The sequence below is a fragment of the Calliphora vicina genome, chromosome 5 (assembly GCF_958450345.1).
Source record: "Calliphora vicina chromosome 5, idCalVici1.1, whole genome shotgun sequence".
Classification (NCBI taxonomy): domain Eukaryota; kingdom Metazoa; phylum Arthropoda; class Insecta; order Diptera; family Calliphoridae; genus Calliphora; species Calliphora vicina.
In genome coordinates, this window is record NC_088784.1 from 12375511 (window position 1) to 12388650 (window position 13140).

A 13140-nucleotide genomic window follows, 5' to 3' on the forward strand; every position below is an offset into this window, starting at 1 on the left:
TAAAATCCTAACATAATTTGGATTGGACAATAATTTTTAACCTGCCCACCTTTTTGTAAGCAAAATAAACTTTAATGATTTTCATGATATAGAAATTGATGAAATTTTGAAAACAAACGAAAAACAAATATAAATAAATTAACATTAAAGCACATTTTGTTGTTGGAGAGGGGTAGAAAATGCGTGAAATTTTTATACAAAGCTAAACTACTAAACATTTAATAATTTAAAATAAAAATAAAAACATACAAATAATAAATATTAATACTTACTGTGCATCATCTTCGATAAACATTTTGTTATTATTAGTTTGCTTTTAACTTTGTAGTTAAGCTGGGTTTATTTAACTGGTTTAAAGCGTTTAGAGTGTGGCAACTCTAATTCAACAATTAAGCAACTACTCTTTTGCTCTCTCTCTCTTTACTGCTAGGTGATGGATTTTATAACTCTTTGAGTGTTTTTATAAGAACCAACAAGTTGTAAGGATGAGTGATAGCAAATCCTTTAGTTTAGCAGCACACTGGGTCTGGTCTAATGATTACTACTTGTTTTTTTTTTATTGATGATGATTTTCCTTTGGCCCAACAACAATGGTAAATGATGTTTATGGTTTTATATTTTGCAATTTGTGTATATATTTGTTTAAGAGAGGTCTATAACTCTGGTAACAACAAGTTTTTTTGTTTTATTTTTAGTCTAAAAATGCATAAAAAAGACAAACAAAATAACACATACAATTATGAATAAATGATTGTTTGATTAGACAAATATTTATATGTTTATGGTAAGATGTAATTTATAAATAATTTTAAAATAAAAAAACAGTTATAAATAAATGAAAGTGAAATTTTAAAAAAAAAAGCATTTAAAATTAATAATTTCATAAACACAAAAATGGTTTACTAAAAATGGTTTGATTTAACTACAAATACAAAGAAACTTAAAAAATGTGATGATTTAAATAGGAAAAATTTATATTTTTTTATATACAAGGCGACACCTAAGCAAATGTCAAACAATATTTAATATTTCTATAGAATTTAGATGTCAAGCGCTCAATTTTAGAAATTTATAAAAACTCTACTGTATACCAACTTGTGTGGCTACCAACTGTAGCCACAATATGTTCTCTTTCAAAATGACCTTGTATAGTTTTTTCTTTTCTTTCAGGGCCAAGCCCATCGATAACAAATATTTCAACAAAAAAAAATAGTTCAAAATAAAGACATTTCATGATTACTGCTGCTAAATACTTTATCAGCTTGACTACAATTGAATTGAAAACATAACTCAGTATTTTTCCCTCTTTTTTTTGCCATTCGACTTTAACAAAGATATAATCAAAAAAGAAATGTTGTTATCAACCGGCATTTTTTCCAATTTCGTGATTTTTTTAGCAAAACTATAAATATCATTAAAAAAAAAAATTAAAGAAATTGTATAACTATGTTTTATATTTCATTATAATCACATCCAATTTTCTTTTCAATTGTACTTTATGACACGTAATTGAACTTTGCTTTCCCAAGATATTTAGCGCAATATAAAATTGTTTTTATTTTCTTTTTTTTCTTAAAAAAAAATCTGCACTTTGTAACGGTAATTTAAACAAATGATTACATTTCTCTAGGAAAAGATCTTTGTATCTTAAAAAAAATATATACATATATATTTATTTATTTACAAATTGACTTTGGACTTTGTCATTGAAATCAGTTACAGCATTAAAATTAAATTTTTGAAAAATATACAACAAGTGACATTGATTTTTTTTTTTTTCATAGGGAAACCAAAGTGTAAACCAAAAAAATAAACTATAAAACAAAACAAAACCAATGTGGAGGAGTCAAATTGCTGTTGAGATAGATAAATAAATACAATTTTAAAAATAACAAATAAAAAATTCAACAACAACCATTAAACGTGCACGTAAATTGACAAAGCCCAAAGTCCACTCTCCACTTAATAAAAAAAATAACAAGAAAAAAATCAACAAACAAACAAAAAATAGACCTCATTAACCTAAAAGTAAAAGTAGAACGACAAAAATATTCCTCCCAGAAATTAAAAATGTTTTTCTTTGATTTTTTGGCAACGCGTCTGAAATCTACAGGGTTATTTCAAATGTGAAAGAATTTAATCAGTTTTTTTTTTCAGAATTAAACTTTATTTCCTTGTGTGTGTAAAGGTCAAAAATTTAAACAAATAAATTACATTTGATTTAATTGAATTTTATAAATTGTTAGTTAGACTACATACAAAATATGTTGTAAAACTATTTGAAAAGAAAATGTATAAAATTGTAATTTTAAAAAGTTCAAAGTTTTAGCATTTTTGCTTTTAATTAATTAAATTTTCTTAAAAACCTTTCAATAATTTACGCTTTTTAATATTAATTTAAATTTTCCATTCAGCTGTTTAACATCTCTGTTATTATTTAAAAATGTCTTTTGACTTCCCTGTTTTTATGCTTTCTTACACATTCACAATATAAACAAACCATAATTTCTCCAAAAATAGCGGTAATTTTTAACCATAACAAACAGTGCTGGCAACTGTTAAAAATAATGGCACTCTCACTCATTAGAAAATGTAAACAAGGCTTAAAACTCTCTAAAATAACAGTTATTTTGTAACAATAACAGTGCTGCCCAATATTAATAAACAAAATGTGATTGGTATAACAAGCAATCGCCATATAAGGTGCTAAATTAAGAGTGTTATTTACACATAAACAAATTTTATAGAAAATGTAACCTGTAATGCAAATGATGGCGATTTTGACTTCATACAAATCTGACAAATCAGTTTGACAACATTTTGTGTAAATATTAAGTCTGATTTTCATTTTTTCAGAGAAAAAAATGCAGATTTTTGCCTTTATAAAATTAAATTTTTATATTTTCCCGACAAAAATTTTAAATTTTCAAAAATATTAAAAATCACCAAAAAAAATAATGTTGACTTCTTTTTTTGAAAAACTTATTTTTCTTGAGTTTTATATTGTATTTGGTTTTCCCAATGTATTTTAAATCCTCACAAAAATTTTAAATCCCAATAACTAACTTTGACTCCTTTGCTTTTTTTTTAAAAAAATGTTTCTCCCTCAAAAATTTTAAATTCCCAAAAAAAAAATTAAAAATCCCTAATAAATAATTTAAACTTTTTTTATTTATATCGAAATTTTTTATTTTTTTTTTACTACATACATATATTGTTCTTAAATTTCAAAATTTTAAATTCCCCAAAAAAAAAAATTTAAAATTCCTTGTAATTCAATTTAGCTTCTTTGCTGTTTATTTCCAAAAAAAATACCATTGCTTTTTTCCAAAAAAAAATATATAATTGAAAAAAAACATTTTTTTATGTTTCTCCCTAAAAAATTTTAAATTTACAAAAAAAAACTAAAAAATCCCCAATAAAAAACTTTTTTATTTTTATCGAAAAATTTATTACTTTTTTGAATTCTATATTGTTCTTGTGTTTCAAATTTTTAAATTCCCCCAAAAAAATTGCATTTTCCATGAATTTCTTAAAGTTTAATTTCCCAATTATTTTTAAACTTCTCTCTAGTTGTTTTTTGCAAGATTTCTAATTAAAAGTAGAGAAAATGATAAATATTGGTTGGTTTTTTACCAACAACAACATTAAAACAAATGTTAAAAAGGTGCTAACAGGCAACGTTAGGTGCAGGTTGGCAACGCTGATAACGGAGTGAAATGTAAACAGTGCTACCAAGTATATTAAGTTTTAAAAACGGTAAATTGAATTAATATTAAAAGGAAATGGCTTATAAAGGCTACTTTTCGATAAAAAAATACAAAAATAATACATTTTATTTTAAATAAATAAAAAAAGACAGCGGTAGTATTATTTAATAGCTTTGTGATTCTCTGTTGTCTTCAAAGCTTTAAAAAAGCGGGAAAAACAAAGTTGAGCTTCACTGAATATAAAGAAATAATTAACAATTTTGAATATACAGTATTGGCCATAACTAAAGCACCCCCTCAATGAATTTTTTCAAATCATAATTTTTTTGATAAAAACGGCTTTTTTGGGATGTATTTTGTATATATTTTATTAACTAATATTGTTAATGTTCATTTAATATTCATTTAGTAAAAGATAATTTTATCAAAAATTAATTTAAAATGATAAATCATATAAAAACTCAAAACGCAACGGACAAAACAAAAGCACCCTCTTATAAGATGTTTAAAAATTTGACTCGGTACTGCATATTTGCAATGTGAGTTATCGGGAATCACAATGAATGCATTTAAAAATTCCAAAAGATAAAAATAATGGAAGTCGTAGTGTGTAAAATTTAAGTTTTATACAGTTTATTGTTAAAAAAAACAATGGTAAGGAACAAGTACTCCAGTGAATTTAAAATTAAAGTTATTGAAGACTGGAAGACTGGAAGACGGGCTTATCACTACATGAATTGAGTAAAAAATATTCAATTAACAGATCAATTATTTTCCCTCTCGTTTCAAAATTTTTTAAGACTGGCCTCATATCACCGGTGCATTCTGCAGGTCGTTCGCATAAAACCACACGATATGATGATTCCTTGATCAAAAGAGCAATACAAAAAGATTGTAGAGCATCCGCTAGTCAAGTGAGAACAAGTTTAAGATTATGCGTTAGCGATAGAACAATCGGTAGAAGAGTAGTAGAAGCCCGTTTATTCAGCTGACGACCAGCAAAAAAACCAATTCCATCAGCTAAGAACTAGAAAGCTACACTGAAGTTTACCAAAGCCAACATCGACTGGAGTGTCCTAAAATGGTAGACAGTACTGTTTCCTGACGAATCCAAATACAACTTAAAAAGTTCCGCTGGAATAAGGCGTGTACGCAGACCAAAAGGAGAAAGATTAAATCCTAAGTATTGCAAATGAACAATTAAGCATGGAGGAGACAATGTAATGGTCTGGTGATACTTTTCTGGTCAAGGATTTGGGCCAAATCATAAAATTTATGGGATTATGGATCGCTTCATGTACCGTGATGTATTGAAAGATGTAATGTTGCCTTATGCCAGTGAAGAGATGCCACTTATAGGGAGCTTCCAACAGGATAACGATCCTAAGCACACCTCCAAAGTTTGTAAGACTTGGCTTCAGAGCAATAAGATTCAAGTTCTTCATTGGCCTAGTCAATCTCGCGATCTTAATCCTATTGAAAACTTGTGGCACATTGTTAATATGAAAATAAATCGTGAAAATTGCGGAAATAAGGATCGGCAATTTTCACGATTTATTTCATGCCGTTAAAATAGCCTGGGAAGGAATATCGAAAAACGCCATAAAAACATAATATCTTCTATGCTAAGAGATGTTCTTGTGCCATCCAAAACAAAGGATTTGCAACAAAAAATTAACTAAAATTTTTTTTTTATAGTACGTCCTTGAAGGGGTGCTTTAGTTTTGTCCGTTTCATTTTCTACCTTAAAGTATTTTTTGATTTTAAGTTACCTCTTATGGAAAGGTTAACTTTCGAAGTATTTGTTTATCAATAATAAACATATTAACAATTGAAAATAATACATAATAGATATTTAAAAATTTGTTTTTATACAAAAAAATACCATATGAAAAAAATGCACTGAGGGGTTGCTTTAGTTATGGCCAATACTGTATTTTCATTTACGACAATTACGACAATTACAAGTTGAGCTTCACTGAATATAAAGAAAAAATTAACAATTTTGAATATATTTTCACTTACGCCAATTACGACGATATTGCTAATATATTTGAATATATTTTTTTGGATTCAAAGTTTAATTTACTACAAATTAAAATATGTATAACAAATTGTTGTACGTATTACACTTTTTTCAATAAAAAAAATATATATATGCATATAGTATTGCATTTAATAATGACAAACAAACACCTATAAAATATCAATTGAAATTTAATTGAAAAAAATTAAACTTGATTTAAATTTTTTACACCAAATATGTTAAACAACAACAAGAGGCAAGGAAAGAAGAAACGGTTAATTTATTTAAAACACAAGCCATTATAAAACAATATGCTTAACAGTTGGTTAAATTAAAGTAGAGAGAGAGAAAGAACAAATAAACAATAATGACGGCAAACAATTTTAATTTGAATACTTTGATACAGTAGTTTTGTTCATACTCAAATCTACCGGATAAAAACAATTGACAATTGTTTTAAGCATTCGTTTACAAAAAAAAGTGACTAGCAATTGGACAGACAGACTATCAGACTAACAGAGAGATGCTGGTACTGCATGGAAAATATACATACACTACTTAATTCACTTATGGTGACAATAAGTATAATGATTTTACAGCTGTCTTGCTTCTTATCAATTTACATAGATGTATATGAATGTTTAAGAAATAATCTTTTAAAATCATATTTGTTTTGTGTTTGTTTATAATTTATTTTCATATTTAAAGTGAAATATCAGATGATAATGCTCAAAGTACAAACTAGTTGATGGCTACTTAGGAAATACTATATGAATGTGAATATTCACAGGCGTCTAATTTAAATGTGGGATTTTTTTTGTAATTTGTTATGACGAGAAAAAGTAGTATTTTTTTATGCAATTATTTTATTATCTTGCATTTGTTATATTACAATTGTTAAATGCTTTCGAAATTTTATATAAAAATATTAGTTAGCTATTAAAAATGACAAACAAATATTTGCCGCCTTTTTATTGAGATTACAGATGTCTGTTCAAAAATGAAGTATTTAATTAAAAGTAGATTTTTCTTAAATTTATTATTTCTTCTTATTTCCTATTAAAAAAAAGTTTGCCATTTACATAAATTCCACTAAGATTTGCATAAAAAGTCGACTAAAGTAAAAAGCGACAAAAAGGCGCCAACAGGCAATATTGATACGTATAGGTTGGCAACGCAAATAACACAAATTTGTCGGAGAGAGAAATGTAAACAGAGTAAATAAATAAGCAAAATCCTAATTATTTTATGAAGTAAAAAGTAAACTGAAAAAATGCTTAAAAAAAGGCACTTATTTTATAATAAAAATACATAAATAATTATTTAATTGTCGAATAAATAGACGCTAACAGGTCATATTGATACGTTTGCGTTGGCAACGCTGATTACCAACTATTTGTGCAAAGAAAAAAAAATATGTTGGTCCTTCATTAACATTGGGAGAGAAATCGATTATTTATGATTGGTGAATACGTCTCCTTAAAACCTTAAAGGGTTTTTAATATATTCTATATATTAGCAGATATCAGTCCTCAATTTTGATTGATATGCATAAATATTTTAAATAAGTAATTATTTGAAGGACACTTACACAATTATTTTCCCAACCACACATTAACAATTTGCTCAGCCCTCTCTAAACAATCAATTTTAATTGTAGTCTATAGAATATAACAAATTTATGTTAGATAATAATTTTCTTTTTTTAATATATTATTAATCGCATCGATTATAAATTAAGCTCCAATAGAAAAATTTTAAATGGCTGTACGAGCGTGTAAAATTAATATTGCGTGTTATCGTCAGATGGATGATAATTATTTAATAAACAAGTTAAATATACATACATATAATAGTATTTGTATGTACTGAGAATATTTATCAAATAAACAATATTATTTATTTTATAATTTTTAAGTTGATGTACGAAATTATGAACAAAAAAAAACTATGATAATTTCAGATTCAAAGTACATAGTATGTTTGAAGAGGGATGAAAGGTTTAACGGGTACTTATAGATAAACATTTTCATAATAGTTTGTGAACTTTTATTATGATGTTATCAATAAGTTTGCACTGATCTTAGAGAAAATGTGCAAAGGTGGTTAATTTTAAAACTTGAAGTACAAATTATAAAAAAACTTTTCAGGAAAAACTGTTTTGCCTAATGAATTAAAAAATTTTAACACCATTCATTGAAAATTATATTTCAAAACTTATTACTTTGTTTTTTTATATTGCTTTTATTTAATAATTCTAATTAAATTTGTTTTATTTCATAGTTTTTGTGAATCTTTTAAAGCATGCTTATCATTGCCGCATCCTTCTGGCAGCTCTGATTATGTTTACATTGTTTTGTTTTGATCTCTCTTTTCATCCTGGCATGTAACTGTAATTACCAGTGATGCCAAGTTAGTGATTTTTGTAGTTTGTATGCAGACAGTTTAAAGCTTTAATATAATCAATTATCGGTCAGCACTGTTTATGTCCGTTTTGTTTTGATCTCTCTATTCATCCTGTCATCTAACTGTAATTACCAATGATACCAAGTTTTTATTTAAATAAATAACCACCAAATTTAAAACACTAATTTATTTGGCAAATAGCTAATATAAATTATTATGCAAACAAGGAAGTGTTTTTATTATTTTTTCGTATTAATTTATTTTCACATATTCTACAAACTTAAAGATTAACATGAATATATTTAAATTTAAAATTTTAGTAAATTTAAATACCTAATAAAATGCTTCGCTTTGTTTACAATGTTTGATGGATTTTTATGGTTTTCTTTCAATAGTTTATTTATTTTTGTAAATATTTAGTTTACTATTAATGTTATTTAACCGCGACCTATGTCTACAATTAAAAATGAAAACAACAACAAAATTCAGTTTTCAATTTTGTTTTTTTTGGACATTTTCTAAATTTATTTAAATTTTGTTCTATGTATTTATTTGAATATGGTTTCTTTTTTAGTTTTTGTTTCAATGTTGGTATTATGCAAGATTTTGGCTTAATAAATAGCTATATAGACAAAATGAGAGACATAATATAATTTCTTTATATTTCATTTCATTTATATTTTATATATGATAAAATTAAGATGTGACAGCTACAATATATTTTTCTTTGTGTTTTATTTACCAATTTGTTCTTTGTTTATTTGGCAAAGAATATGTATAATTTTGTTACAACAAAAAACAGATTTAAAGCATATATTTTTTAAAAGAAAAACAAAATAATTTATTTGAAAAATATTGTGGGTGTAGACAAGAGTTTGTGAATGTATTTTTAAATTATTAAGGTCGAAGTCTAAATATGAAATAATATATAGAGAGAGAAGCATAATAGGTTTTATGATTTATTTAGGCGAACTAAGAATGTAAAAGCAAGGTTTTGGCATAAATATTCCAGTATTAAGATGCTAAAGAAACAAATTTAGCATTAGATATTTTTTTATTAAATCCGGATTTATAGCCTTGCAGTTATTAGTTTAAAATTACTTAAATTTTAATTTTGGCAGTTAATCTGTTAATTAAATTTTATAATTTCTTTATAAAATAAGACGAATTTTATTAAATAGAAAACTTTTCACTGTTTTGTAAACTTTTATGCAACATTTTGCTTTCAAAAATTTGGCATCACTGTTAATAGCTGTTAAAATATTTCTCTCAGCCATTTCTCTTTCCCCCCAGTATATCATTCTAAGCTGAGTGACTTTTATATGAAGAGGAAGAAGCATCCTTTTCTCGTTTTCATTTGTTTGTTTATTTGTTTTGCAGTTCATTTTAAATTCATTACCAGCTAATGATTTGTTTACGTTATACAAAATTTACATAAAATATTTATGTATTTTCTTTTTTACTTTCTATTTTTTCATACATTTTGCATTTTATACTCCAGTTTTTTATATGACTACAACATACCTACTACTACTTACAAAATTTATACACGTTTAGACCTACATTTTTATTATTATAAATTATAATAAAAAAAAATTATAATATTAAGTGTTCATTGATCTTTTCCCTAATGAATTGAATTGGAAATTACTAGGTATTAAACTGAAAAAAAATGTTATTTATTAATGACAACTACATAATTGGAAATAAATTGACAGCAGGTAATTTATATGTTAATTGAAAAGGAAAATTATGAAAAAGAAATTAATTGTATAGCTAATAAATAAAATCAAAATTATTAAAACAAATTAAAAATTAAGCGAGTTTTAATACATTTTAATTTAGCTATTGTTTTTAAAATTAATTTATGAAAAATCGTTTAAAATTTTAATGACATACATCAAAACTAGACAAAGTCATGAAACAAACGAAAAAAAAAAACTACTACCAAACAAAGGCACGTGAAATCTATGACGTTTTTTTTATACCATTTCATACAACAAAAACCATTTGAGCAAATATAAAACGCAATTTACCTTGCAATATTAATTCATAACAAAAAAAAATGTATACAAACCAGCAAACTGGTGAAATGTTTAACAACAATAAAAAAAAAAAAACAACAACAGCCAATAACATCAAATACACGTCATACATATTTCCTCCAATACTACTCACAACAACAACAACAATTGCCCTCTCACAATAATAATTGTATTGGTATCTGCATATAGTATACAAATGAAAAAAGTTTGTATGTTTATATGTATGTAACCTGTTTACCCCTTACATTTTTAATAAACACGTAAGAACATTGAATTATTAATAAGCACAATAGATACACTATATCCAATAGAATTTTAAAAAATAATAAAACAAATTCTAATTTAAGGAGACGCCATTACATTTAAATGGCCGACATTTATTAAAACTCTCACTCTCATCAAATTCACTTGGTCATTTGTAAACAAACCATGGCGGAGTTGCCAACCTAAAGATGGGTGAAATGCAATTAAAATTAACGGTAAATTAAGTTATAGAGTAATAACAACAACATTCCAGTGATTTTCAATCAATTAGCAAGAATTTAAATGTAAAATAAACTCAAAACTTGGATTTTGGTATAAAAATTAAAGTTATCATAAATTAAATTACCTAAACAAACATATTTATTTCAAAAAGTTTATAGATATACAAAAACTAAACATTTTTCTTGTTTTGTTTCCAAACATTTTTTTTTATTTTTTATGGAATCAGTGTAAAAATATTTATTACACATTATTAGAATCAGCTGTTTATTAATTTATTTCTATTTTTTTATATTTTCCATTCTATTCATTAATTGAAAAATTGACTTTATTGTTTAAATCAAAATGAATATTTATTAAAAAAAAGTACTTATAAAACAATTTGTTTAAATATGTACTTTAAACACATGAATGAAGTATTTTTAATAAATATAGATACCTACTTTGACTTTTGATTTACACTTTAGCGGTAGAATTTAAACAAGTGTTTAAATGTGTTTTTATTTAATTGTCTTAAGTAATAGTAATTAAAATAATTTAAATATTGTAAAAAAACATGACAAATTGCAACGGTAAATCCTACAAACAAGCTAAAAACAAAAGCTACAATCTGTCTATTAGCTTATATATGTGTGAGTCCAATTTGGCCAATTGGTGTAAACAGTATGTGGGGCATCGAGAAACACAGACAGTGAGAGAGAGAGAAACAAATATTTGTAATATTGAAAACAAAACATCGTATGACTATAGTCAAAGTCCACACATGATATACAAAATCGTATGTACATACATACAGCAGCCACAAAATCAACATTCAAACACTGGTTATTACTTTTTTCTGGTTTATTTTATTTTTTTTATTTTATTTCATATATTTTTTTTTTAACTAAATGTCTGACATACAAAAGTACTCGACACAAAACAAAGCAAATCACTAGCAACAACAATAAAAACCAATGTTCATTCACCATGTACAACAGAAAATAAATTAAGAAAACAAAAAATAAAATAAGTAAATTGTTTATTGCAATTTTTTTGTTTGTTTTTTTTTTGCTTAATTTCCACTCGTTCTCTTGTTATAATAGTGGAGCTCTCTCTCTCCATTTCAACCCCACTGTTATAAAATAACTGTCTCACTCACTCACCCTGAAGGTGAAATCATGATTATTGTTTTGATTAAACAATCCAATCACCCATGATCAGCGTTGCCAACTTAGCTCTTTTCAAAATAGAATAAGCGGTTCTTAAGGAACCATAACCTTTTGACTTCATAATTAATATTTTTAGCGCCTTTTTTAAATTTAATTTAATTGATTTTAGTAACTATGAATTAAAGAAAAAGTTTCTCACTATTTTTCAAAAACAAAAAATTCACCAATTTTTTATTATTTAAGGGATAATATAAATACAATTCAATATCAGAAACTGAGAATTAAAATTATTGAAAAAGTTGGCATCACTGCTCATGTTGATGATCATGAGCTACAGAGTTGCAAGTTCAATAGAACTTTTATTTCTTTTTTATGTAAACGATATGTGTAAAAAATTGTTTGCATTTTTAATTTCCTATGTGGAAATATGTCGTAAAGGTCATGAGCAGGGTTAATAGTAAAATTCTATTAAAATAACATTATTTATTTTCAGAGATACATTCACACAAATAAATATACACAATTAAGAGTAAATAATTAACCCATAAACAGAAAAAAATTACTTAAATATTTTTTTAATATGTACCTACTACTATTTTTTTAATTTAATTAGTCTAAAAAAGATCTTTGAATTTATTGCGTACCCACTAAGGATTAATGTTAATAATATTATTCATATGGAAAAAAGAGAGAAGTCTACTTTCTTTCAAGTTTATACAATATTTGTTTTAATCATTCCTTCATTACATTTTACTTTCGAAATTTCTAATAAAAAATAATTGTATTTACAAATACATAAATAAATATTTTAGGAGAGACACAGATATGTAACTAGTTTTTTGCATTTATTTGCAACAAATAACAATGACTGTGATCGTGAGCTTTTGAGCAAAGACAAATTGAGATACAAACTTGTGCTAAATAAATTTAATTAAAATATTGTAAACATAGTTCAAAAATATATTATTTTGTTTTAATAAATCTTCAATTCTAAACAAAGATGTAGAGATAATAAATTGTGCCAAGTATAGTAATCGAGGGATCAAGTCATTACAAGCCCAGGTCTCTCGTCTAGACTAGATTAAATGATGAACAACTTTGATCCTCTAAAAAACTCATTTAATCATTGCACAGAGAACTCTAGCTAAATGCGGAAGATGAACGTATAAATAAAATTTAGTCGGAGTAAGAGAAAATAACTAGGCTAGCTACCATTTCGAGCCACTATAAAGCTCTAGTAAATATATTGATTGGATCCAAAACGATCGTGATTAAATTCCCTGGCGAAGGACATGATATCTAATTTTACTCTCCTCGTG

General features: G+C 25.4%; 1 protein-coding gene across 2 annotated transcripts in view; it reads right to left on the reverse strand.

The window, feature by feature from the left end:
- Acsl (Acyl-CoA synthetase long-chain) overlaps positions 1–13140 on the reverse strand; it is a 41363-nt gene that overhangs the window by 16682 nt on the left and 11541 nt on the right. Inside the window, exon 2 of one of the 2 annotated variants that reach the window (XM_065510660.1) lies at positions 273–696. The exons of the other annotated variant lie outside the window; for it this stretch is intronic. Within the exon in view, the coding sequence (XP_065366732.1) occupies positions 273–295 (23 nt within the window). The 5' untranslated portion in view covers positions 296–696. The remainder of the gene's footprint in view (positions 1–272; positions 697–13140) is intronic. 2 annotated transcript variants of the gene reach the window in all.